The sequence below is a fragment of the Vidua chalybeata genome, chromosome 27 (assembly GCF_026979565.1).
Source record: "Vidua chalybeata isolate OUT-0048 chromosome 27, bVidCha1 merged haplotype, whole genome shotgun sequence".
In the NCBI taxonomy this organism is placed as follows: Eukaryota; Metazoa; Chordata; class Aves; order Passeriformes; family Viduidae; genus Vidua; species Vidua chalybeata.
The window spans coordinates 3,192,105-3,218,724 of NC_071556.1; the positions used below are offsets into that span (position 1 = coordinate 3,192,105).

The 26,620-nt window shown below is 64.3% G+C and overlaps 2 protein-coding genes across 2 annotated transcripts; one reads left to right on the plus strand and one right to left on the minus strand.

The window, feature by feature from the left end:
* Positions 1–779: 779 nt before the first annotated feature.
* Positions 780–2,659, minus strand: PRSS57 (serine protease 57). The gene is made up of 5 exons (XM_053965669.1): positions 2,503–2,659; positions 2,264–2,417; positions 1,931–2,075; positions 1,210–1,470; positions 780–1,127 (listed from the first exon to the last, which is right to left on the minus strand). The coding sequence occupies exons 1-5, from the start codon at positions 2,657–2,659 to the stop codon at positions 948–950; spliced, it is 897 nt and encodes a 298-aa protein (XP_053821644.1). The 3' UTR covers positions 780–947.
* A 962-nt stretch (positions 2,660–3,621) lies between these two features.
* LOC128800798 (uncharacterized) lies at positions 3,622–25,879 on the plus strand. Its single transcript, XM_053966249.1, has 13 exons — positions 3,622–3,712; positions 10,438–10,486; positions 11,444–11,524; positions 11,602–11,732; positions 12,854–12,974; positions 13,132–13,153; positions 13,400–13,462; positions 14,479–14,610; positions 15,906–16,462; positions 19,204–19,281; positions 22,386–24,456; positions 24,872–25,083; positions 25,494–25,879. Exons 1-13 carry the CDS (start codon positions 3,708–3,710, stop codon positions 25,746–25,748), a joined length of 3,777 nt encoding a protein of 1,258 aa, XP_053822224.1. The 5' UTR covers positions 3,622–3,707; the 3' UTR covers positions 25,749–25,879.
* Positions 25,880–26,620: the final 741 nt, after the last annotated feature.

The window sequence follows — 26,620 nt, forward strand, 5'->3', positions numbered from 1 at the left end:
ACTGCCACCACCCCACAGGGATTTGGGGCTTCTTTGGAGGCTGGCAGCCTGGCAGGGATCTGTCCTCTGCTGGATGTCCCCAAGGCCACCGATGCCCGCGGCTTGCATCTCCTGACCCCGTGCAAGGCCCTGCAGCAGCCACGGCAATTTGTGCCAGCAATTTGCAGATAAAACAAACAGCCAGGAGCAGGGAATGTCTGGGTCTGTCCCCGGAGACACCGGGCAGAGGCACACGTGTCTCAGCTGAGACCCAGCAGCGGCTCGCCGGCCACTGTGGGCACCCAGCTCCGGCGGGGCGAGCGCCCGGCGGTGCGCGGGGGAGGCGGGTGAGGCTCCCGACGGGATCCCTGTGGGCTCCGCCAGCCCAGCGCAGCTGGGAGCCCGCCTGCCCCCGGGGGGTGTCTGTGGTTCCCCTCTTTGGGGGGTCACGTCGCGCGGTGGGGAGGGTGCGGTGTGGGACGGGATGGAACAGGATGAGGCGGGATGGGATGAGACGGGCTGGGACGGGATGGGGAGCCACACCCCGGCGGGAAGGCAGCTGGGGATGCTTCTGGGGTGGCAGCAGCTGGATGCAGATCCTGGCTCCTCTGGGGTAGGGCCTGCACTCCCCTCCCTCCTGCATCCCCTGCTCCATCCACACATGCCCAGGACAAGTCAGGGGGACCAAAACACAGAGGGGGAGCAGAGGGATGGGGACTGAGGGTTTATTGAGGAAGGTAAATGTTGCCTCTGCGAGAGGATGTGGGAGGGGCTTCTGGTGTAGCCTAGGGGGTACATAATGGGCAGAGAGGAGCTCCTGCCCTGACCTGGGTCAAGGAGCCCTGAGCATCAGCTCCCAGCCCCTCCAGAGCCAGAAGATGTGGAAATTCTGGCCCTCTTCTCCCCTCCCAGGAGACATCTCAGCCCCTCTTCCCACAGCCCGCCTGCTCCCAGGACTCCCAGCCACCCTAGGGCTTCAACCACCCCTTCCCATGGTGGAACCCTCGCACAACGTGATGCACCCAGTCAATGTAGTTGGAGATCTTGGTGTAGATGTCAGGGAACCGGCGGTCCCCACATCTCTGTCCAGAGAAGGAGACAATGCCATGAACCTTGTCCTTGAAGACCAGGGGTCCCCCGGAGTCACCCTGCAAAATGAGGGGGTGGGAGGGAGATCTGAGGGTCTCCCAGAGGGGGACAGTGTGGGCAGGGGGTCGGGGGCGCACTCACAGCACAGACTCCCTGCAGCGTGGTGTTGCGGCTGGCCCCGCACAGCATGTTGGCCGAGACCTTGCCCCTCCACAGCGTCCGGCAGAGGCTCCTCTTGATGATGGTGGTGTTGGTCTCCATCAGCTCGGTGGGCTGGTCTCCAAAGTTGGAGGTGTCCCCCCAGCCCATCACGGAGCAGACAGTGCCGGGTTTCAGGTCGATGTGCGGGGAGGGCAGGCGGATCCGCTTCACGTACTTGTTCAGCGTGGCCGACCCGTTCAGCTGGGTGGGCAGCGAGGGCGTGGGTGGCTTTGCTGTTGGGGCAGAGCCCCCCAGCTGCTCCTGCCTGGTTCTCCCTCCCACCCCAGCTCACGGCTCCTGCCGACCCCCCCAGCCCTGCCCTTCCCTCTGCAGAGGCTGGGCCCCTCCCTGTCAGCCCCTCTGTGCCGGTCCCAGTCTGCTGTACAGACTGGCTGCTCGGGAGCCGCAGACCCGGCCAGGGTCGGTGTGTCCTCACTGCCTCCATCACACCCCATGGCGCGGTCCTGCTTCTCCGGAGAAGCACTGACATCTAGTGTCGGCTCGGCCCCTCGTGGGGCACCCCACCTCCTCCCAGTGCCCCGGGGCCGTGGGGCACCCAACCTCCCTCCCGGTGCTCCATGGGGCACCCCACCTCCCTCTCGCACCCCAGGGCTGCGGGATAGCCCCCTGCCCGGCCGCTGGGTGCCCGGTGCAGGCTCACCCGGAGCAGGCGGATGTCGTTGTCCGTGGCGTGGGGGTTGTAGAGTGGGTGGGCGATGGACTCGGCCACGCTGAAGATCTGCTGGGACTCCTCGGGCTCCTGCAGCCGCTGGGCTCCCAGCACCACGCGCACCGAGGGGCTGCGCCTGTGGCCAAGGCGGGGCTAGGAGGGCGCTGCTGTGGCTGGTGGCCATCGGGGAGGGGGGGATGGCCAAGGGGACTCAAGGAGGGCACAAGTGGGGGGGGCAGCTTAACCCCTTGGGATGGGGTTATTGGTTAGAAGGGGCCACACCGTGTCCAGGGGGCACGTGTCCCACGTGGGGACAAGGCTCACCTGGGAATGAAGCAGTGGGCAGCTGTCATCACCCACTTGGGCCACACCAGGAAGCCCCCGCAGACGTGCTCCCCGTCCATCTGGATGGAGGCGATGAAGGGTCGGGAATGGGGTGCTGCCGCCTTTCCCCCGATGATCTGGCTCCCCTGGGTGCCTGGTGGGTGCAGGTGATCGTTTGAGTCCAGGGTTCCTGTCTCCCACCCTGGGGATCTGCCCTGGCAGCCCAGTTCTCTCATTACCTGCCGCGGCCAGAGCTGGGAGCAGGATGGAGCCTCCCAGGCTGAGGATGAAGAGCCCCGCTGTGACCATGGTGGCACAGAGTGGGCCACTGCCACCACCGCTGGGGCTACTCGGGGTGGGGGTGCTTAAATCCCTCCAGGGGCTGAGCCTTGGCATGGGGGCGGGTATTTCCCTTCTGCTTCCTCCTCCGGGTGTTGCTGCTTTGTGCAATTCAGGGGTCGGGGAGCTCCGTGCAGCTTCCCCCGGAGTGGGAGATGAGGAGCAGAGCAGCTTCTCATCCCTGACTCCTCTTGTGCTTTGAGCTAACTGGGATGAAACCCCTCTCGGCAGGGAGGTGGCAGCAGTGGGGCCCCAGGACATCTCTCAGACTCGACAGTGTCCCCGGGACTGCTGTGGGTGGCACAGGGACTGTGTGCTGGGGTCCCATCCAACACCTCTGTCAGCCCCTCCAGAGCCCCGGTGGCTCTGGGATGATGCTGTGGTCAGAGGGGCAGTTTCCTCCCCCTGTTCTGCATCAACCTGGAATGAAAAAAGGGGTGTAGGGGGTGGGGGGCATGGGAGTGGGGGGATATGTTGACCCTCACTGCAGAGCCCGGCTTGCTTTGGGGCCAAGCACAGAGTTCTTGCCCGGCAGCGGGCAGATTTCCCAACGGAGGGTGGCTTAGGGCTTCCTGCGGCAGTTTGCCCATTGTGGCCGTTGGATTGGGAAATAGGGGAGTGGAAAGGGGGAGCAAAGAGTCGGTGGTTCCTGGAGTGGGGCAGGACGGAGTGGCTGCATTCACAGGAGGGAGTTACACACCGACAGAGGCTGTGTTCATGGAGGGGCTCTCAATGCAGCCCCTCCAACCCGCCCCGCAGCGAGCACTGCACAGCCAGGACCCGCTTCGGGACCCCCAGCAGCTGCCACAGCTCCGGGGGCCCCCGAGGCCGGGTGAGGGCTGGGACCCAGCTGGGACTCCCAGGAGCAGATGAAACCCCGGCGCGCCCCGAGGCCGGGTGATGGGCGGCGGCAGTGGCGGGGCGCGCCCGGCAGACGGAGCTGTGCGGGAGGGAGGCGGGAGCACCGGCGCGGTCCCGACATCCCTGCGCATCCCGCAGCCCCGCCGGGGATGCCGCCGCCCGCCGGGCCCTGAGCGCCGGGACGCCGGCGGCCGCCGGCCCCGCTCCGCCGCCCCCCGCCCCCGCTGGAGCCGCCGCCGGGACCATGGAGTGAGTACCGGAGCCGCGCCGGGACCCCGGCACCGGGCCGCGGCTCCCCCGGGCCCCGCCGGCTGAGACCGCAGTAGCGGGGAGGGGGGGAGCGGGGAGCGGGGGCCGGGGCTCGGGACCCCCGCGCCGGGGCTGCGGGAAGCTCGCTCCGCCGGCTCACGGAGCTCGTACCGGGGGCTCGTACACCCCCGAAGCCGGGGCTGGGGAGTCCGAACCTGGGGTCTCGTATCCCCCTGCTCCTGGGCACTCAGCACCCCAAAACCGGAGGCTCGCACCCCCCTGATTCTGGGGATGCAGGACTCCAGTACTAGAGGTTTGTACCCCCTATGCTGAGGCTTGGGACCCCAAAACCGGGGGTGGGGCTCGCATCCCCCTCCGTTCCTGTGCTTGTGACCCCAAAACTGGGGGCTCACATCCCGCCAGATACTGGAGCTCAGGACCCCAATACCGGCGGCTCCCACCCCCTCGGTTCTGGGGCTCGGGACCCCGATTCCGGGGCCTCCTTCCCCCCAGTGCCACTCAGCAGGTGCGGCCCCTCCCCGGCCCCTGCCCCGCCGTGGGGTGCTGGAGGGCCGGCTCGGGGGGCAGCAGCAGAGACCCCGGTGTGGGTGCGGGGGTGCACAGGGTGCGAGGGGTGTCGGGGCTGGCAGCGGTGCAGGAAGCGGGGGGTGGGGAGGGCGTTTATTTTTGTGTTTTGAACCTGTTGTTGCTGCTGCGTGTGGTGGGGTGAGTGGGTGGAAAGAGCTGCGGACCCCTCCCTGCACTGCACCCCCAGCCCCTGCCCAGGGAACCCGGCTGTGGCCGGGTGATCCTCGTGAACCGGGTCCCAGCGGAGAAGTCTGGACAGACGGACGCTCTCGGACCCCGGCCTCATCCTTTGTGTGCTGCGGTGGGGCCCTGACCCGTCGCTGGGAGCTTGGAGCCGGGCGGGTGGGGGAAGGACGGAAGAGGCAGAGGCCACTAGGGGCTTGTGGCCACGCACTGTCCTACCCGCGTGCTGGTTTTGCCCCTTTAGGGACACCAGCAGCTGCTGCCAGGAGGGTACAGGGCTGGGGGGCTGCTCGAGGTGCTGGAAACCAGCGCTGGCCCTGTTTCACCCAGGCCTTTCCTTCCCTCCCGTGGCTCTGGTGCCCACCACGGTGAACCCCCCAGCAGCTGCCTGGGTTTGGCACTGGGTGTTCCTCCAGGCAGCTTGGGGTCAGCCACCATCTGCTCCTCGTGGGCACCTCACCTCGCAGCGATGCACTTGCCACCGGCTACTGAGACAACGGGTGCTCAACAGGTCCCTCCCAGCACTGCCTGTCTCCCACCTGGGAGCCCCAAGAGGCCATGGGGCACTGGCGAGGGGTGGGCTGGGGGTGTCCTGGGGTCAGGGTGGGCTCTGCCTGATTTGGGGCTGGAACTGAGCTGGGGGCACCAGTGGGGATGCAGGGATGTTTTGGAGATTGGGGTGCAGCAGCTGCGGGGCTGGGGAGGCAGAGTGGCTCCCCGTGCTGCTGGAGGGGCCAGAGGCAGGGCCAAGGCTTTGGGCAGCTCCACGGCGCCACTGTCCCTGCAGGAAAGAGCCTCTTTGGGGAGGAAAACGAGAGAGATTTGCCAAAAGGCAGCAGCGAGGGGAAGGGCAGAGCCCGAGGGGTGTGACAGGCTCTCCTGGGGCTGAGGTGGGGGATGGTGCTGGACAGGCTGGTGGCTCCTGCCCCTGGGCTCCTCATTCACGCTGCCCTGGACCAGCCCTACCAGCAAGGGCTAAAAACCCCTGGAGGGGTGCAAAGGGTTTCCCCTGCCAGCTCCGTACACTGGACCTGCTCACGTCTCTTTCTTTTGACTGAAACTCCGTGAGTGACCCCGGGTGGGGGGCACAGCCACAAAGTAAAACAACAGGACCCCTCCAGCCACACAGCTCCAGAGCCTGGCCGTGGGGCTGGAGGATTAGGAGGGCCCCAGGGCAGCTGGGGACATGGTGAGGTGATGCCCTGCTGTTGGCCTGGCTCTGTGGCAGCCAGCGGGTGTTGGGGCGGGCACTGCTGCCTTTGCCCTGGCTCCTGCTTTGCCTTGGCACCAGCAGTGGCTGGAGGAAGGTCCTGGCTGCCACAATCCACTGGTGCCCGCGGAGGTTTGGCAGAAACTTTCCAACTCTGGTAAAGGCTGTGCTGGTCCCACTGGAGCTGCTTTTGTACCCTCTCCTCCTGCTGCTGTCAGTGCTTGTGAGCAGCTGGAGATCCTGCATCTCACATCTGGCTGCTCTGGTGGTTTGTCTCAGTTGCTGCTCTCCCCTTGGCTTTGAGGGTCTCCTTGGAGCGAGGGCTCTCCTGGTCCTGCCTTCCCTGATCCAAAGGCGACAGTTGCACCCAGGGGAAGGAGGGAGATTTCTGCCTGAGAAATAACCCATGAGTCCTTTGGGAAGGGACTCAAGCCCTTGCTCTCTGCTGGCACCCAGGGAGAAGTAAAACCCAGGCCAGAGCCCGCTGCCTCCTGGCCAGCAAGGAACCAGAAGGAGTCAGCTCTGTCCTGTCCCTGTGTCCAGCTGGAGCAGCTCTCCCAGAAGAGGCCACAAAGCTCCACCACAGATGACCCCACAACAGCACCCAGCCCTGCTTGGGGCTGGCAGATCATGGGGCTCAGAGCTCAGCTGCATGACGGGGCCTCTCGGCTGGACCTGCCTTGCTGGGAGGAACTGGGAGGAACTGGAGCAGGTTTCCTGGGAAGTTGCTGGGGTTGGTGTTCCTGCTTCCTGGCCAGAAACAGCCCCTTTCCCCAGGGGGTGGGGGTTCATGGGGCTGTAGCTGTGCTGGGAGCCGTGCTGGGAGCTGAGCTGGGCCTCCAGCAGTGGAGGTGCCCCAGGAAAGCTGAGGAGGTGCCGTGTCCTGGGACAGGGCTGAGTGGAGGCGCCAGGACTGGGGCTGGAGGCACAGCCCAGATTCCTGAGTCTCTTCACTGCATCCGGAGACAAGCAACCCCCAGGTCCCAGACAGGAGCCATTGTCAGGGGCAAGGATGAGCCCGGAGGAGGGAGAGGAGCCGGGTGGATCCTGGCCCAGACAGGTGTTTCCTGACATGGGTTGGGCCCAGCCCCTGGGCTTGGCGCCGAGGACTGAGCTCCCTGTGGGCTCTCAGGGCTCACAGGGGTGCCCGTGCCTGGATCCACGTTCCTGCTGGCTCCTTGGAACATCATGTGTGTCTGTGGCATCGCTGTGGGAAAGCCATGCCGGCACACAGGAACAGGAACCCAGGGATGGCTGGTGACAGCAGACAGGTGCCACATCCTGGCCAGCGCCAGGACTGCCTGTCCTGGCCGGCCCGTGCTCCTGGGGGTGGGGAGTGGCCCCCTCCACTCTCATTCATGAATCGTGGGGGGAGTTTCCTGGTGGAGCCTTGCTCCTCTAACTGGAAGGGAGCTGAGAACCCAAGTGTTTGGAGGGCACTTGAACCATTGTTTGAAAGATCTGTAATTTTCCAATCAAACTCCCTCCCCAAGCCTCTGTTCATCAAATATTCATGGGATCCATTTTCTCCTGGCACTCCCAGCCCACGTCTCAGCCCGAAGAATCAATCAGGCAGCTCCGCTTGCTCTAATGCATCTGCGTTTTCGGGAGCCTGGGGCTGCCATCTCCTCCCCCCGCCTCCCCCTGTCCCTGTCCCCTCCCCGGGCAGCGGCGATGGCTGAGGCTGCGCAGGCAGTGGGGAAGGCAGCTGGAAGGAGTGGGATGGGCACTGGGGGGATGCAGCAGCAGCAGGAGGAGGCAGGGAGTGTGGGGCAGGGCAGGGCAGCACCCCTCTAGCGGGACCTGAGCAGGGTCCCGACCCTGTGCTGGCCACGCGGCTCGTTGGCCGCGCACATTTCTGGCCATCCTTGCCCGAGCCGCTGCCGCTGATGCATTTGCCTTCATGGTCGATGCATGGCGGCCCCGGGGCGGCTGCAGCCCCCTCCCCTCAGCCTCCCCTCCCTTCCCTCCCGCGCCTGCCATCGGGGGCGTTCGATCCCGGCCCCGCTGTTAATGGCTTTGTGACAGAGCTTTGCAGCCTCCCCACGGCCGCGTCACTCCGGGCCCGGCTCCTGGCACGGGAATGGAGCTGGAAATCAGTGCTGATCCCTCGACTGCTGCCTTCACCACACACCCTGGGCCTGTACGGGGTGGTGCCCGTGCAGGACGCTCTCCTGCGCTCCCCCAGCTTGGAGCTGAGTGGGTGGGGAGGGAGGGGAGGTCAGGGGAGCAGAGGAGCAGCTTGAAACGGCTCTTCACACATTTGGATGAGCTAATGGGAAAAAACGGAGGAAGGCAAATAAACATTATTGTTTCATGTCAGGCGGGAGGAGACAAAAGGTCACGGGCTTCCCTTGTGATGGTGGGAAACGGCAGCATCAGCAGGGCTGGAAAGAGCTGGAGAGCCCAGGGAGAGCTCGGGCGCGTGCACGGGCGTGCGTGTGCTCACACGGGCGTGCGTGTGCTCACACGTGTGCGTGGGTCCGGCCTCGGGCCTGGGGACTGCTGCTGGGAGCTCCCAGGGCGTCATCCCCCATGTCCCTGCTCCCTCTCCCTGCTCCTTGTGGTTCCTGAGGAGCTCGGTGGCCCTGCGATCACCTTCCCACCCTTGCTGGCACCCAGGATGGATCAGGAGCACCAGAACCCCTTAGGAAGCCCCAGTGATGTCACGGGGTGCCAGGCCTGGGGAGGGCACCCCGGCCCTGGGGGGCCCTGTGGTCCCTCTGCCACCACGAGTATCCCCCCACATCCCCTTGAGTATCCCCCCACATCCCCTTGGCACTCGCCCGTTGCCATAGCGCCGTTGCCATGGCACCGTTGCCAGGGAACCATTGCCAGGGAACCGCCTTCGTTAGTCACAAGGGCCGGCGGCAGCGGGGCCCCATCGCACCGACCCCAGAGACAGGTCATGGCAGGCACGATGGGGTTTTGGGGAGCGTGGGACCCCCTGGCTCCACCTCAGCACCTGGTCCCAGCAGGCAGGGACTGGGGGTGCCGGGGTGCTCCCCGCTCAGCCCCCCTCGGTGGGTCAGAGCCCCCAGGGCAGGGTCTAAGCAGGCTGAGAGATTGCAGCGAGGGGCATCCAGCCTGTTTTGCGTCTCTCCCCGGGCCAGGAAGATTCCTGGCGTCTGACCTGGGAATGTGGAGACTGTAGCAAATAATGGAAAATAAAGAGGATGGAGGAGGGAGGAAAAGCAGAACAGAATGTTTCAGGAATGCTGTAAAAGTTTGGATCCATGGAACAAGGCAAGATCCAGGAGAGAAACAGGGCCCAGCTCAACGCCCTGTGAGCGTGGGGTGCCAAGGGCTGGACTGAGGGGTCCTGTGGCCCCACACCAGGAGGGAGCCCGTGATGATGGGCAGCCCTGGATGTGTGGGGCTGGAGAGGGACACACGGGACACAGGGGTGTGAGAGCAGTGCCGTGCGCCTGCGCCGGTGAAACAGTCACAGCGTCGCTGCAAACAGCACGAAAATAACCACCACAAAAGCGACACCTTCCCCGTTTGTTTTCCTGGCCTGGATTTTGCGCATCGCAGGGATCCCCAGGGTGTGGGGTGAGGGGAGGACGGCGGCTCTGAGCAGCTCCCGGTTAATTGCTGACTTCGAGGAGGGAGCAGGTGAAGGCAGGGGCTCCTCTCACCCTGCAGAGCCTGTTTGAGTCGTGGGAAGCCTGCGTGGAGCCCGTGTGAGGGCACGTACATGGTGGCACGTAAGGTCAGATTCCAGGGTGTCATGTGTGGGGCTCAGCACCCCGAGCCCATCCTGTGTGTAAATCACCTTCGGCAAACTCCCTCCCTGGGGGCACGGAGTCACCTCTCTGTCCCTAGCAAGCAGAGATGATCCATCGCCTGACAATACCTCAGTGCCTCCCACCCTAATTACTGCCACAGCTCAGCACTTCGTTAGCACCGTCTGGCGAGCAGCCAGCGGCTCCTGTGGCCCAGCCGGCCCCACCAGCCAGCCCAGCGCCGCTGCGGCTCCCGGCACGGAACCTGCACCTGGTGCTCCGGGGCGTGGGGGCTCCTGCCGCGCCCCGGGGGCTGCGCTGCTGGCTGCACTGGCCGGGTCGCCACACCATGGGGACACAGGGAGGCGGGTACGTGGGCAGGTGGCTGCGGGGTTGGGGGATAACCCCTCCTTGAAGCACTCCGGTGCACCTGGGAGAGCTGTGCCAGGCCAGAGGGGCGGCTGCCACCGGCAGCATCCTGGCAGGGCTGTGCTGCAGAGACAGGTGCTGGGCCCGGAACGCGGATGCCAAGGGGAGCAGAGCCTGCTGTCGCGTGTGCCTGAGTGTGTCAGCGTGTCTGTCTGTGCACATGTGCGTGCGTGTGCCTGGAAAGGTCACACTCGGGGAAAGGTGTCAGCAGCCAAGAAACGGGCTTGGAATGGAAAGCATGAGGCGGATTGGAACGCGGGGCGGCCAGAAGCGTCCTGCTCCAGCCCCTCCGTGCTCACGGTTTCCATCTGCGCCACGGCAGGAGCGGGTCTGCACGAGATGAGCGCTCCAGGGGCTGGGCAAGGCGCCTGGCCCGGGGGATTTGGGCAGGGCAGGGGCCAAGGGGTGCCTGGAGGAGCCGTGCACTGAGGGGTGCTTGGCTCCAGGGTAGCGAGGAGGAAGCAGCTGGTAAAAGGGAAGGGCTCAGCCTTTGTCCGTGTACCACAGTGTCTGGTTTGCTGCTTGCACGGTGTCCCAGTGACCTGCCACTGGTGTCACTCCTCACAGCTGCTCTCTGCTCTCTGCAGGGTCGTGGAGGCCAGCACCCTTCAGCAGGAGAGGCTGCAGGCCATCGCGGTGAGTCCCTGCTCAGGCCAGCGTCCCCACGTCCCCAAGTCCTCACCTGCAGCACACGGGGCAGACACCAGCGGGGAGGAGGGTGCAGGTGCAGGAGAGCTGGGGCGGGTGCCCAGCCACAGACCAGGGAGTCTCCAGCAGCTGAACGAGGACTCAGAATGGCCCGTGCCAGTGTGTCCCTGTGCGGGCTCCTCTTGGGGTGTCATGGCTTGGCTGCAGGGCTGAAACAGGGACAAAACAAGCAACAGGGAGGTTTAATTAATGAAGCAGCACCTTGATGAGCCCCAAGTGAGGGAAATGAGTGATGATTCCCTCCCCCCGTTCCCCAGGAAGGGCTGAGGATGGTGCTCTCCAGCCATGCCCGGCATGGGCACTAGTAATTAAATATTTTAGGGAGCAGTTGGGGGCCCTGCTGAGCGACCCCTCCTAGCTCAGAGCAGGGCACGGGGCTGGTTGAACCCACGGCTGCCCCAGTGCAGCCCCACTGCCCAGCCCAGCCGGCAACCAGCCGATCTCTGCTGCACAAAGGGCAAATTGTTCTGGACCAGAGGAGAAAGCGCCGGGTGACGCGTCCGGGCTGGGTCTGACTCTGCTGAAATGATCTGGAGCAGCCCCAGGACGGGTGGCAGGGAGGGGGGGACGAGGTAGAGGCCGCGGGGGCTGTTTCCCCCGCGCTGGCAGCTCGCTCAGTGGGGCCGGCCGAGGGGAAGGTGACATTTTGAGATGGTGAACAGAGCCCAGGCTCTGCCCCAATCTCTCTACACCCTCAATGCCTCAGTTAGTCCCAGAGAGGGCAGGGACATGATACCAGGCTTGCTGCGGGGTGTTCCCGAGGCTGGTCCCGCAAACCCCCGTCCCTGGGGGCAGCCCCTTGGCCCCGCTCCCCCCTGCCCGGCCATGCCCGGCGCACGCCCCCTCCCCGCGCCGACCCCGGCTCCGCCGCTCCCGTCCCTCCAGGAGAAGCGGAAGCGTCAGACGGAGATCGAGAACAAAAGGCGGCAGCTCGAGGATGACAGGCGGCAGCTGCAGCATCTCAAGGTGAGGATCCCCCGGGAGCCCCAGGCTGCCTCCCCGGCTGGGAAGGGCAGGACCGTGACCCCCCTTCTGCTCCCCAGTCCAAGGCTCTGCGGGAGAGATGGCTCCTGGAGGGGGCCCCAGCTTCTGCCTCCGAGGAGGAAGAGGCCATGAAGAAACAGATGCAGGAGGATGAGGTGAAGACCAAGGAGCTGGAGGAAACCATCCAGAGGTAACAGAGCCAGTGTGGGGCAAGATGTTGGGGTGCGGTTAGATAGCACCCAAATCCCTCCAGAGACCCCTGGGCAGGTGGGTGCTGAGATTCAGGTGGATCCCATGTGCTGGGCACGAGGCAGGGCACACTGAGCTTGGAGCTGCTGGGAGAGGAGGTGCCCCCACGGTGCTGCGGGGGCTCACCCTGGAGCCTGAACCCTGAACCCTGGCTGGGTTCTTGCCAGCTTTTGTCCAGAGCCTGCCCAGCCCTGTGGCCCCTCTGGGCACGGTCATCCCCAGCCGTGCTCAGCGTCTGTGTCGGGTATCAGTGGGAGCCACAGGGTGGGGAGCCTCGGATTGGGGCTGCTGGGTGCCCAGCACCCTCGATGGCACAGTGCTGCCTCCCACAGAAGGGGCGGGTGGGGGAGGTTGGGAAGGGAGATGGCTCAGCCCCTGCCCACCCCCCTTGTCCCCGGGCAGCCGCAGGCGGGGCCCCGAGCCCCGGCTCGGAGGTGTCCCGGCAGCGCAGCAGGAATGCAATCAGTCACGGCGGTGCCGCTAATTACCGAGCATCGGTGCAGAGAGGGGTCAGGCACGAAGGGGCCTTTGTGTCCGGCTAATGGCGCGGTGCATTCCTCGCCGGCGCCGTGTGAGGAGCCCGGGGGAGCTCTGCCGGGGGCAGCAGCCGCGGCGCCAATCCGTGGGGACTCCCCGGACCTCTGCTAAATCCCAGTGCGGCTGTGCTGCCAGGCTGGTGGCCGAGAACAGGAGGTTGTCCTCGTGAAAGCTCAGCCAGGATTTGAGGGACACGTGCAGGAGCAGAACGATGATGGAGCAGCTCTGGCCACCAAGTGAGGGACCACCAGCGTGCAGGGGTCGGTCCCCCTGCCCAGTGCCCATGGTGGGGTTTCTGTCATCCTCTTGGTGCTGAACCCACTGGCTTTTGCTCTACAAAGAGACAGTGACAGCCATGCCAGAGTCTGTGTGTCCCTGCACCTTGTGAGCCCAGGGGACAATCTGTGTCTCCCCTCTGCCCTGCACTGCGTTGCTGGCCTGTGTTCACAGGTCTGCTGTGGCTGCCTGCACCACAGTTACCTGTCCCACACTCCCTCGGCCTCTCAGCCCTGACTCTCCCTGCAGGCTGGAGAAGGAGCTGGAGATGCTGGAGAACAGCAGCTCAGTGGCTTCGACCAAGGAGAACCTGGCAGAGGCAGCAGCCAAGGAGGAGAAGAAGGCTGAGGCTGTCCCCAACACGCAGAAGGTGGGCACGACTGCTGGACATGGGCAGGGCTGCCCGTAGTGGGGTCAGGGTCCCTGGCCCTGGTGGGGATGGGTGGGTGTGTGGGTGGTGGGTGTGCAGGCAGCGGGTCTGTGGCAGGTCCTGGAAGCTCCTATAACCTCTCCCTTCTGTTTTGCAGAGTCCCCTGGGCACAGTTAAGGGTAGGTGAATCCTGATCCCCCTCGGCCGTGTTTCAGCACCAACCATGCCCTCCTGCTGCCCTGAGGCCAGATGGGTGGGGAGAGCCAGACAAGAGCCCTGTCCCCGTGTCCCCTCCCGGGCAGTGGTGTCCTGTGGGGGGGGAGCCCTCCCAGGTGCCAGCCACGGGGGGACACGCTGCCCTCCCTGTGACCCGTGGGCACACCAGGCGATCGTTTGGGCTCAGGCACTCGTCTCTCCATCTCCAGCCGACAAGAGGGTCTCCAGCAGCCCCATGAAGGCAGTGGAAGGCAGTGAAATGATGAAGGCAGGTAGGTGCCCGCTGCCCTGGGAGGAGCGCTCCTTCCAGGCTGCTTCCCCCTCCCCTCCGCACCGCCCTCAGCTCGCTGCCACCGCAGCCGCTCCCCGCCGTGCCGCTCGATGCCTTTCCAAGCCCAGGGCAGAGAACATCCCTCATTGCAATCACAGGGTTTGGTTTTGCTTTCACCCCACGGTTGGTTTGTGGCTCAGGGCCCTTCTGCCTCAGCCCTGTTCCATGTCTCTGCTCCAGTTTCATCCTTCCCGCTCCGTTTGCAGCTTCTCTGGGCAGGGGCGAGGCAGCAGAGTGCCAGGCACAGGGAGCTGCGGGGCACACGGGGCCAGGCTGCCTGAGCTGGGGGGGCTGCAGCCAGCTCTGCTGCTGGAGGGGTTTGCTCTGCTTTGGGGCAGTGGCTCAGACCAGACCATGGCACCAGCATGGGGCAGAGCCCACCTTGGGATCCTCGGAGCTGAGCACCATGCACAGGGCTGAGGGGACCCTGCTGCTGGCAGGGGCTGGCCAGGAGTGGAAGGAGAGATGCCAAGAATCACCCATCCCGAGGGGGCAGAGGGGTTGTCCCAGCGCCAGCACCCTCAGTGTGGGTTGCACCTCCTTGAGCATGAACCTGGCTCCTGGCCCAGGCCCCACGGGCAGCACTGCTCCCTGCCTGGACAGATGGACATGGCCCAGCCCGAAAACCACAGCAGCCCTGGAGGTAAGGTGATGCCAGCAGCACCAGGATGGACACGGGTACCGAGAGGAGGGATGTGCCAGGGATGCCACACCTGCCTCTGCCATTCACCGCTCCTCGCTGCTGCCTTGCTAACACCGCTGAGCCCTGCTGAGCCCTGCTGAGCACCACTGAGCCCTGCTGGGCACCACTGAGCCCTGCTGAGCCGTGCTGGGCACCGCTGAGCCCTGCTGAGCACCACAGCGCTACCGCCACGTGCCGTCCTGCCGCCAGCCGCAGAGCAAGGGACGGGGAGGGCCAGGGCCACCGTAACACGCGCTGTCCTCTTTGTGTCCCAGCCATGTACTCGGTGGAGATCACAGTGGAGAAGGACAGAGTGACTGGGGAGACCAAGGTCCTGTCCAGCACCACCATGCTCCCCCAGAACCACTGTCTGCAGGGGGTCAAAGTGTACGAGGATGAGCTGAAAGGTACGGGCCAGCCCGCGCCGCTGGCCAGTGGCAGGGGCCGAGGGAGCGGCCACCCGGACACCCCAGCGGGCACCCAGCAGGGTGAGGAAGTGTGGGGGCTGCTCCTGACAGCTTTGCCAGCTCTGTGAGGGCCATCCCTCACCAACACCAGTTCAGTGGATTGCAGGATCGTCGTGGCAGCATAGTGTGGATGGTTCAGCCCTGGTTTGCACATCGTGACCCTGCACTGCTGGAGAGCAGAGAAGAGGATCTGTGGTGTCCAAGACTCAGGACACCACCTCCCATGGGCAGGGAATGTGCACTAGCACCATGCTGGCCTGTCCCACAGGCTGGCAGCGGGGAGCGTGGCTGATGGGTATGGTAGAAGTGCAGCACCAGGGACTGGTCCCTGTCTGCAGCTCCTGCTTTTGGGAACATCTGGGAACCTGCTCCAGAGGGCCTCGTGAAACCCAAGGGACCATCGTGGTGGCAAGGACCAGCCATGGAAGTGGGGCATCCTGTGGTGGCTGAGTGGACCAACGCCCTCTTCAAGGAAAACACAGCGCTCCCATCCAACCCCCTCCGTGTGGCCATGGCCGTGCTGGCCCTGCCAGGCTGGTCACTGTCCCTCACTCGTTGGCTGCCCACTGAGGCAGCTGCACTGACCATCACGTCATGCCCCAGGTCAAGTGGAAAAGGCAACGAGCCCTTGGCCGCTCTGGCCATGACGCACTTCTCTGCCTCCAGTGCCACGAGCAGCCGGCACAGCGCCGGGGTGGGAGAGCCCCATCTCCTCCGGGCACAGGGCCACCAGGTGCAATGGTCCTGCTGGATGTGGTGGGAACGCAGTGGGGCAGCGACTGCTGAGCATCACTGGGGTCTCAGAGGTGGCAGTGGTGACCTGCTGCAAAGTGTCACGCCAGCCCCGCCGAGCCGGCTGCCAGCAGACGCTGTCCCGCCATGGGCAGCTTGGCTGGCTCTCCGTGGCCTGGCAAACGGCCGTGGCTCCCGCAGGGCTCCCTGAGCCTGAGGCTCTGGGAACAGCTCCTTCCACTGGGCTTTTACTTTGGTCTCCCTGGCTGCTGCCAGGCAGGAGCCAGGTGATGAGATAGGATCTGGCAGCAGCTCCGCTGAGGGGAGGGTTGGGATGCTGTGGAGTACCAGCCTCAGTGGCAGGACCTTTGGAGAGGGGAAGGGGCTGCTCTGTGACCACACAGAAGCTGGGGCTGAGTGGGTCATGCCAGCAGGAGCTTTGCCAGGTCATCTCGTGCCCCCATGCCGAGCCCCTCTCACCCTCCCTCCTCTTGTCCCCACAGTGGTGCATGCGGTGAGTGCCGAGGACGGGGCCCTGCAGAACGGGGCCCACCCCCTCAGCTCCTCCGAGGTCGACGAGCTCCTGCACAAGGCGGACGAGGCCACCCTGAGTGAAGCTGCCGGGCGCCAGACCCCAGCCAAGGCTGGCAAGGGGGGAGGCAGCGCCCCGGGCAGCCAGAAGCCGACGCCGCGGCGGGAGATCACGGGGCTGCAAGCAAAGGTGCCACCGGGCGAGGGGACAGAGCCCAGCCAGGAGCAACCCGTCACCATGATCTTCATGGGCTACCAGAACGTGGAGGATGAGAACGAGACCAAGAAGGTGCTGGGGCTGGAGGGCACCATCAAGGCAGAGCTGGTGGTGATCGAGGATGCCGAGAGCAAGCCGGAGCCGGCACACAAGGACCACACGCCGCCCAACGGCACCGCCCTGGAGCCGGCGGCCGCCCAGCCACTGGGCGAGGAGGGTGCGGGCGGGCAGAAGCCGGGTGCCAACGCCACAGATGCCAAGGAGGCCGAGCAGGAGACAGACGTGAAGAAGCAGCGCTGCAAGTGCTGCACGGTGATGTGAGCCCCCGCCGAGCCCCCTCCGCCCCGGCCCCCGCTCGCCAGGCCCGGCACACCGGGCCTCCCCCCCACCGGACACAGACCCTCTTTCTGCAGAACCGGGGAGATCCAACGTGGTGCCAACGGGGCCGTGGCAACGCTCGCCCCATCTGCCCGATGCCAGCCCCGTGCCGCCCCCCACCAGCACTGCCTGTGGTATTTATTAGTTACCCCCCTCACCCCACAGTGCGCCCACCCCACCACGGCCCGGCCTCATCCCCACCTGCCACCGGCACCGGGGCCTCTCCCTCTGTCACCGACGTTGTCCCACCCGCCGTCGGGGGATGGAGCCGCCGGGCAGGGGATCGGAGGACGACGCTGTGTCCGTAGATGACTCCCCGGGAGCCGCCACCAGCGGGACCCACTCTTGGCCCAGCCCACGGTGGGCATCGGAGCCAGCCCTGTGCCAGCCCCTCCCTCTGTGCCTCCATCATCCCCTTCTCCAGCGGGGAAAGGCCTGGCTCTGTCGGCCGCTGGCTGCCCACGGACATTCCTGCTCCATCTCGTGTCCTCGTCCCTGCGGTCCCGCGCTCCCCAAGCCCTCGGGGACAGAGCGTGTCCAGGCAAGGGAAGGGCATCGAGGGCAGCGTCCGTCCCCTCCCTGGTACTCGGCTGTGGTAATGGCCAGGGCCACGTGGGGCTCCTGCAGGGTCAACCCAGCCTGTCCCCAGGCCTGCTCTGCCCCTCCCGGGCTCAGCCCCACGTGTTGGAGCCCCTCACTCTGGTGCTGGCAGTGACAGCCACTCCTCTGTCTCGGCTGCCGGCCGGTGCCACTGGGCTCTGCCAGCTGAGGGGGCTGAACTGTGCTGTGGCCAGTGCCCATGTCCTCCTGGGGCAATGACAGCGAGGGAAAGGCAACTTGGGGGGCCCAGCCTTGTGGGGCAGGAATGGGGTGGGGGTCCTGTGTTTGCTCGTGGCAGCAGGAGCATGGCCCAGCATCCTGTCCCCTTCCTGCCTTCCTGCCTCAGCAGCTTTGCAGAGCCATGTTCTGGGGTCCTGGGCTGCAGCTTTGGGTCCCCCAGGGGAGTGGGGCAGCCCAGTTCACCCCAGTAGTGGCACTGGGAGCTGCCAGGTCTGGTGTCCCACAGAGGGCAGCCTCCCTGCTGCCCCACCCTGCACCCCAGCCCTTCAGTGGGGATTTCACCACCAGCACCAGCGTTTTCTCCCCACTGAGACCAGCTGGGGCAGGCGGGGGGGGGGCCAAGGTTTTTGCTCCCCAGTGCCCACATCAGCTGGCCCTGAGCTGCAGCAGCCACACTGGCAGTGCCCAGATACTTGTCCAGGAGCTTTGGGCAGGGTGCAGCCACTAGTGAGGGATCCTTGTTCAAATGTGAGAGGGTTCCTCCTGCTGTGAGGCTGGGCAAGTCCCCAGGGATCCCCCAAAACGTGTGTGGAGCAGCATCCAGGCTGCCCAGCCCACCAGGACACCGGTGGTCGAGCAGCCAGGGACGGGGCTCAGCTCCCCCAAGGATGGGCCTTCCTTCCCCCACACTCCCCTTGTGTGAGCAGTGACACCCCCCTGTCCCCAGGACATCCCCGTTGTCCCCCAGTTCCCACCCAGGCTGCAGTTGTGCCCCCAGTAGAGTCATTGCAGGGCTGAGGGGGGGAGGGCTCATGGTGCCACCCCTGTCCTGAGCCCTGGCCAGGCACCCACAGCCCCTGGGAGAGGCAGGGCTGGGGAAGGGGGGCTTTGGGAGGGCACTGCCAGGGAAAGGGGGGCCTCTCCTGCCCCATCCACTGCTGGGCATCGCTGGAGCCCCATTGCTGCAGAGCAGGGCATGGGCTGGGTGCCACAGGGCATCTGCCCACATAGTCCTGGGGGGAATGTCACCTCTTGCCACCCCACATCAGGGGCCAACACCACCCAGCCCATCCCACCCTGGGCCCTGCAATCCCCCCAGCCCCAAGCTGGGGCTCCCTCCCACCCTTGGCACCCCCTGCCCCTCGGTTGGCTTTGACCCCAGCCCAGTCTGGGGGTGGTGGGGAGCAGGCCCAGGCCCAGGCCCCCGGGCCGGGGCTGGGGTGTGAGAGGAGTGGGCGGTGGGCCTGGCATCGTCCCCACCCCACCCCACAGCCCCCTGTCCCCCACCCAGCTCTGCTGAAGTGCACTTCCCGTGCCCCTGAGCTTTTCACTTGTGCCGAAGCCGTTTGAATTCCCTTCCCTTTTCCCATCCCATCCCCCCCCCCCCCCCCGTTGTTTGTAAAACACCCAAACCGAGCAAATAAACTGTGTGAACAACCAGCCTGGAGCCACCGATGGTGGGAGGAGGCTGGGCTGGGGATCCTGGGAGGTTGGGGTGGAAGGTTTGGGATGGGTTCTGCTGTTCCCTCACTCTGTGGGCAGAGGATGTGGGGAGAGAGGGGTATGTGGCACCGGGATGCTGGGAGGAAAGGGATGAGGGGTGATGCTGCCCAGGTAAAGGGGACATGGTTTCCTGGATGCCCCCAGGTGCCATCACCACGTGGCCACCGGTCTCTGTCCATCCCCAGGCTGGTGCAGGTCCTGCTGCTGCTCAGGCCTGAGATTCCAGGGCTCTCTCCTGGGGCAGTGGGGCCTCAACCCTTGCTGGTGCCAGCCCGGGTGCCAGCACACACCCTGCGGCGGGCGTGGAGTGCTCCTGGCTCCTTGGCATCACCTGTGGACTTTGGCTCAGCCCCAGGGTAAAACAGGCTCTGCTCACCTGCCCGGAAACGCAGAACAGCCTGGCAGCCGCAGCCACCGGCGTCCCCAGGCCAGGCAGTGCCAGCCCCAGCGGGAACGGGGGCACCAAGGGGGTAAGTGGGACCCCCAGCACTCGCAGCTGGGGCCAGCCGGGGTCTGTCTGACACCAGTGCTGTGCTCGGGCAGCAGTGGGGCCGGGAGGGGCTTCCTGGCACGAGTGGGCTTCAGTGGGGGCAGAGAGGACGAGGACAGGGATGTCCCACAGCGCGGGGCTGAGTGCCCTGGCACGGCACTGCCCGCTTGGCTGCGACAGCCCGTGCCAGGAGGCAGGGCAGTTCTGGGCACTGAATGTCGCCCATTCCACTGGGATCCAGCCAGATCCAGGCACCAAGGGCACCAAGGACACTGTGCCACAGCCCTGCCTTTACCCCGGCAGGTGCCAGAGCTATCCAGTGCAGGTGGCATGTCCCCAGGGAAGGAGGGAGCTGTCCTGCTGCGAGGAGCTGGGCCTGGCAGTGCCAGGGCTGCTGTGGCAGCGAGGCCACCGGCCTGTGCAAGCACGGGGTTATCAGCTGGGAGGCTCCGTGGTGTGACAGGAGAGCCCAGGCTGCTCCCGGCCCAGGGCTCCTCTGCCACCCCCTCCTCTGCCATGTCCCTCCGTGGGGGGAGAACTGGACTTGCAGGTTCTGGCTGAGGCTTCAGGGCTCCTCTGTGCCGTTCATGGAGGGGCACAAAGCGCCTGGAGCAAGGTCTGTGGCTGCACGGCCACACCACCGTGCCGGTGGATTGAGGCACGTTGGTGCATTGGCACGTTGGTGCATCGGGGCAAGAGCGAGTCCCACGGGTCGGGGCCAAGGGCAGCCCCCCAGGCATGGGACCAGCTGCAGCAGGGTGACGGCAGCACAGGAATTTGGGGAGAGCGCACTGAGCCCAACGTGGTTCTTGGAATTCCCCAGAGCTCCCTGGTGTGGAGCTTATCAGGGCCTCGCAGCCGTCCTCCTGCACCCCCCACACCCCACCGCTGCCACCTCGAGCATGCCCCGGCAGACACAGCTCAGCTGGGTGCCCCGTGTGGCCTCCCCGGAGCATGGGGACCCCTGCCCTGCCAGCTCCATGGACAGTAAGTGCAGCGTGGTCGGGGGCGAGGGCAGCACCAGGCACGGGGGGGATGCTGTGTCCCCCTGGCCTCGGAGGGAGCGGTGCCCGCGCAGGGATGGTGGCAGTGAGGGTGTGCAGTGAGGGCTGGCGCTGTCTGGGGTGGGCAGCTCAGGGACACTGGACACGTGCTGGGATGTTTGTGTGCATCAGCTGGTCTGGGGGCAGCCCATGGCTCAGGGTGGGCACAGGGCGGGGGCACTGCAGCTCTGTAGCCCTCTGCAGACCCCCCAAGATGGGGGGGACCTTGGAAGGCACCCCAGATGTCTCTTTATGGTGGGGGTCCCAAGCCAGACTGGTGGCAATGTCATCTGCTCTGCCCAGCACCTCCCACGGTGTTTGGCTGGGCCGGGGGCAGCCCAGCATGGGGGAGGCAAGCCCAGGAGCCCCGAGCCCCTGCAGTCCCACAGCACCAGACGGAGCTGAGGGAGGTAGAATGTTTTGGGTGCAGCTCTGGGAGGGGCCGTTCCGCTTGCGTGGAGCCGGCAGGGAGCCCTGATAACAGCCCAGCTGGTTTCTGTGTCCCTGCTCCCCTCCTGTGCCGGCTGCCAGCGCTCCCCGGTGAGGGGGTCCCCTTCGAGCCGGGATTTCGTCCCCCCCAAATATGGTAAGAGGCGTGGGCAGATGGTTTTCATTATCTTCGTCACTGGGGGCAATAAAAGAGCAAGAGTGAATCACAGCAGGGGAATTAAAAGGTAATTTCAGCTGGGCACAGCTTCAGGAAGAGAGGCTGAGCCACCAGGGCTGGGCACAGGGCTGGGCAGCAGTTCCAGCGGTGGGGCATCCCCTGGGACTGGCCAGGATGTCCCAGCTAATGAGAGCCACGTGCTCCTGCCCCAGGAAAGGTTTAAAAAGCTCCTGGTTGGGGCCCAGCCCTGCTTGCTTTGTGGGAGGATGGTGCATCCCGGGAGGGCTGGAGGTCACCAGAATCGCTGCAGGAAGGAGGCAGGCACAGAGTGCTCATGATCCCGGGGATGAGCCAGGATGCTCCGGATGCAGGGAACACCAACATCGGGCACCTGCCTCCACCTGGGCCAGCCTCATCCGAGCTGTGCTTGCCAGGACCGTGGCCCCAGGCTCTGGGCTGCCCCTGCTGTCACCGTGGCCTTGCTCCAATTTTGCTGCATACTCCCAGGAGGCCGTGAGTGCCTGGGAGCGGTGCCCAGCGGTGACACACCCTGACCTGCTAGGGCTCACAGGAGTGACAGGTGACGGAAAAGCCGTGGCTAAATCTCGGCAAATAGTGGCACAGGACGTGGTGCTGGCTCCGGGCACATCCAGCTTGTCTGCAGGTGACATGTGTGTCACCAGTTCTGGAGCCAGGGATGGCATCTGCAATGGGGTGGCAGCTGCTGTCTCATGGGGAACCCACCCGTGCTGCCCCTCCCTGTCTGGCATCCGCTGTTCCAGCCGGCTCTGGAGGATTGACCCCGAGGTTGGGGCTGTTCACTCCTGCCCTGTGTGCCAGGGGGGTTAAAGTCCCCTCGTTTTATGAGCCATGAAACTGTTTTTATGACCCCACTGTTTCTAGAGCAGGGCTATTTGGAGGCTCCTTTCTGTAAACGGCACAAGAAGATATTCCATGCAGGAGTGGCCCAGGCACTGGCACCGCCTCTCCCTGCCGGTGCTGCCCGGGACGGGAGGTCCCTCCCTGCCCTGTGCACGTGGAGAGGCCCGAGGCTGTCCGTGCCCGGAGCAGTGCCCAGCTGGATGTGGTGTCACCAGGAGCTTGTGGCTGAGGTCTTGCTGCCTTTGGCGGTGCAGGCAGCACTGACTGCCTGGGCAGGTTTGGCTGTGCTCCCTCAGAACCCGGCCAGGCTGGGGGACAGAGGTGGGGTGGACTTCTGGGCTCTGTGGCAGTTCCTGTTGGGAATGGTGCTGCTCCTGTCCCACATGGGGCAGGCTGGTGTGGCAGTTTCTGTCCCACGCTGAGGACAGTGGTACCAGGCTGGGAGAGGGGCTGCATCTCAACCTCTGCTCCTTCTGCTGTTCTTAATGGCTGCTCTCCCTTCCTGCTTGCAGGGCCAGGCAGGTCGAGACCCTTGGCCTCTGCTGAACTGGGACTCTGAGGGTGACCTCAAAACTGAGCAGTGGCCCCTGTCTGGGACAAGGTTGGCACAGGAGTGACTCTTCCCAGGAGATGGACAGGGTCACCAGGCACCTTGTGTTCCAGCTCCCACAGGCCTCGCAGAGGCACGACTCGCTGGCAGATCTGAGGGCCAACAGCGATGATGATGTGTTTGGCTCTGCTCAGCACAGCACCCAGAGGGTGGAAAATGGCTACAGCTGGAAGAGGAGGTCCCAGTCACCCTCCTATTTCCTGGAGGGTGGAAGAGATGTCTGGACCCCATCCCCGGACAGGGAGTCCAAGCTAGAGGTGGTGAGATCAGGAAGCCTGTACGACCTCCGGGCTTACAAGGGTGAGAGGAAACCCTCAAAACTCTATGATGATGAGGAGCAAGACCTGTACAGGGTCCCTCCACCCAACATCTCACCTGAGAAAGCCAGGGAGCTCGAAGATGAGAGGAAAGAGGTCATCCGGAGCCAGGTGATGAGGAAAAGCTCCACCATCGCGGAGAGGTGGAGCTCCATGGATGAGCTGGGCTCCATCAGCACGGGTGTGGGCAGCCAAGGTGAAGGCAGGCACACAGGCAGTGTCCCCACCAGCTTTGCCATCTGGTTTGACAAACCTTCCCCAGGCAGGGCTGCAACGCCTGTTGACCCTGAGAATATTGACACAGAGCAGATCAACTTCTCTGCGGCTCGGCAGCAGTTCCTGATGCTGGAGAAGACCAACCCGGGCTCATTTTTCAGCCCAGGGCAGCAGGCCATGTCCCCAAGGCCTGAGTCAGTGACAAAAGTCTCCAGAGAAGAGTGGTACAGCCCTGATTTGGCCACAAAGGGTACAAGAGACTACGGCAGTGCCAGTGCATCAAGCCAGAGCAGGACAGACAAGAGCGTTTACCAGGTTGATGGTGTGTCCTCATACAAGACACCCGAGAGAGAGGAGGTTTATGCTCCCAGAAAAGCTCACACAGAAAGGTCATATCCTATTGGGAAGACATCCATCCTGACCAAAGCATGGTCCAGAGAAGACCTGGACTCTGGCTTGGGTGAGATGTATAATGAAGCCACTGCGGGCTACGCCAGCGATGGAAGCACCTCCAACGAGACCTTCAATGTGGATCTGAGGGCCAGCAGCAATGGGATGGGCAAGGAGACGAGGGTCGGCAACGAGACACCCATCGAGCGGGAGATCCGCATGGCGATGGAAAGGGAGGAGAACCTCTGGAAGGAAAGGGGGATCCAGCGGCTGACCTCCAGCAGCGAGCTGGTGGAGATCCAGACCAAGCCTGTCCTCAACATTCACATGTCTCCCGGCCCAGGCAGGAAAGGGAAGGACAGAGGCCGCGCTTCCCTTTACGTCCAGAGGGAAATTGAACAGGAAACAAAGCGTGAGGAAGATCTGAAGAGGCAGGGGAGGCTGCTGGGGGCGTATGACAGGGGGACGCAGCAGGAGCTGGAGGAGCGCAGGAGGGTGTTCGAGCAGGAGGAAGCCCCCCCACAGAAGCCCCTGAAATGGGCAGAGGAGAGGAGGAGCTGGGTTAAAGAGTTTGTGGTGGAGCAGCCCTCGAGCCCCAGCCCCGCAGAAGACACCACGGCTGGGAGAAGCATTCCCAGCTACACAGCGAGCATCGCCCACTTCCAGCTGTCCCAGCCGCGCTTCGCCGCCAGCGAGAGGAGCCGGGAGCAGCCCTTGGTGTCCCAGCACGTTTCCGCCAGCGCCAGCAAATGGGGGAGCGAGGATTCCTGGGGAGGAAAGCTTCCCGGCTCCACCCCGAGCCCCGCCAGCACTGCTGTCCTGCCCAGAGAGTACTTGAACCTCTCCTTCTGGAAGCCCAAGGTGTCCTTCGTGGAGGACATGGGGACACAGAGCCCGCTGCGGAGGGAGGACGGCCGGGAGGAGCAGTACCGGCTGCGGACATGGAAGCCGCAGACATCGGCGCTGATCGAGGAGGAGATCCGGAGTGACCTGCAGAGGGAAGAGGAGCTCCAGGAGCAGCGGCGGCGGCTGATGGACACCTACAGCAATGCTGTTCCCCAGGAGGGCTCTCGCTCTCGGCACAGCTCTGGTAAGGGAGCAGAGGGACAGAGGGGCAGAGAAATGATTTGGTGGCATGACTGTAAGGATTCCTGTGTGCTGGTAGCAAATTGTCCTGTGGGAGAACTTGATACCAGCACACTGGAATCAGCAGAACTGCTGCTGAGGAGGAATAGGCTCTGCAGAATTCCAGAGCTGCTCAGGTCTCAATGAGTTTGTGTCACATTACAGCAGCAAACAGGGCTGGAAGGGCCCAGCTAATGCATTTTACCCCTTGTTCCTGCAGTCCCTGGCTGGGCCCCAGGCATGGGGTCCCAGCTATGACCAAACCTGCTGGACCTGCTATGGAGGCAGGTTTGGGGCAGGGGCCTGACGCTCCTGTGGGTCTCCACCCCCTGGGAGCGGAACTGAGGTCACCCCCCCCCCCAATGCTCTTTCTCTCAAAGCTGCTTCAGGTGCCAGTGGCAACTACTCAGTGTCCGAGTCTCCTGCCTCCTCTCCTGCCTCACACCAGACGGGGATCCTGGGGCTGATCTCATCCTTCACCCCGCTGAGAGTGACCAGTTCCTCCCAGGGCAGTGCAGAGACTCTCACCCCTGACTCATCATGTTCCAGCCCCTTTGAGGAGCGGAGGAGGAGGGTGAAGGAGGATGGAAAGGTGAACATGCCCACCCTGCTTGTGCCAAGTGGTTGGGGGGCTTGAGCCTGGGGGAATACTGGTGGCTCTGGGGCTGGAGGTGGCTGTTCCTGACTCCCACCTGGAGCTGGAGATCCAGCTGCTCAGCTCGGTGGGAGATCCAGCAGTGGTAGCACCATCAAGGGACCATGTGAGCCCCCCAGGCAGTGCCTGCTGTTCAGAACTGCCAGCACTGGGACTGGAGAGGAGCAGCAGCTTCCTCCTGTGGGGGATCCTGGCCTGGGATGTTCCCCCAACCCCAGGGAGGGCTTGGCTGCATGTGCTGCCTTCCCTTGCTTCTCCTGTGCCCCTGTTGGGAGCCAGATCCAGCAGCCTCTGGATATTCCCCTGCCAGGCTGCCATTATCTAATCGTGTTTTCCTCTTTCCACAGTACGCAGGCATTGAACCCGTTGACAAGGTCAACACAGAGGTAAAGCCCTTCATGAACGCGGGGGCTGCCCTGACGCCTCCCGCATTCCCCGGCTCCCCTCACTCCTGGAGGCTTGTGGGATGGACAGGGGTGGACAGGATGGTCCTGGCTCCCACGGGGCCATGGGGCCCACTTGGGTGGACACTGAGTCAGGCAAAACGGGCTGGGGAGCTGGCGGGAGGAGGGGGGGCAGCTCTGCAAACCAGATTGTTATGAAAGTTCTCTTCTTTATAAAGATCCTGCACGTTCTGGTCTCTGCAGGTGGTGGAAAGCACCCGAGTGTTTCGCCACAAGAGCGTCATGGCCCAGCGCTGGGAGGCCGGGCAGTACGTCCGGGATGAGGACTGAGGGACCCCCGGGTTGGGGACCAGCCCTGATCACAACCAGCTGATGCATGACCTAAATACTCGATCAGTTCCACCCTTGGCCATCGCAACAATCAGACATGTGAACCCTGCAAATCAATCTGGTTTACTGTTAAACTGATAATCCTCCCATGCAATAGATCAGCTTCTTCCTCCTCCTCCCTGTGGGGTGGAGGAACAATTTTTTTTCTTAAGAGGGAAAAAAATTGGATCAGTATCTTTTTAATCACTTCCGCCTGGAGCCAGCCAGGTGAAATCACCCGATAATTCACTTTGCCCCTTGAGAGCTGTGTCTCATCCTTATGAAAAAGCTGTTTTATTTCTCAGTGGTTTTAGGTTTTTAAGTACCACTAGGCTGAGCATTGCCTTGGGGGTACCTGAACTGAGGCCTCTGGATCAGTGTTGCGGTGGGACTTGGGAATCAACATTGGTTTAACTCCTGTGATCCATGGAGATGCAGCAATGGAATATAAAAATATATATAAATGCTGTTTATTTTGCTAATTTATTAAAGAGTTGTTATACTCCCCCGGTCTTCCAGGCCTGTTCTGTCCACCTGCTCCACTGGTTTTGCTCCGGTGTTTCAGAGGAGCCCCCGTGGTTGAGATGCGGGGCTGGGGCTGGAGCCTTCCGGGGGCTGCGACTGGGGGAGCACCGGGGTCCCACCGGGTGGGCCTCGGAGCACCCGGGGCCGGTGTGGAGTCCCTGCGCGGGGCGGGGGAT

What these genes read in the sequence shown, in the direction of transcription:
- PRSS57 (XM_053965669.1), bottom strand. Translation starts at nt 2,659, where the DNA reads ATGCCAAGGCTCAGCCCCTGGAGGGATTTAAGCACCCCCACCCCGAGT. An exon ending in GCCCACTGCTTCATTCCCAG is followed by an intron (nt 2,076 to 2,263) that starts GTGAGCCTTGTC and finishes CCTTGGCCACAG; the next exon opens with GCGCAGCCCCTCGGTGCGCG. An exon ending in ACGACATCCGCCTGCTCCGG is followed by an intron (nt 1,471 to 1,930) that starts GTGAGCCTGCAC and finishes CTGCCCACCCAG; the next exon opens with CTGAACGGGTCGGCCACGCT.
- LOC128800798 (XM_053966249.1), top strand. An exon ending in CAGTGAAATGATGAAGGCAG is followed by an intron (nt 13,463 to 14,478) that starts GTAGGTGCCCGC and finishes TTTGTGTCCCAG; the next exon opens with CCATGTACTCGGTGGAGATC. An exon ending in GGGTGAAGGAGGATGGAAAG is followed by an intron (nt 25,084 to 25,493) that starts GTGAACATGCCC and finishes CTCTTTCCACAG; the next exon opens with TACGCAGGCATTGAACCCGT.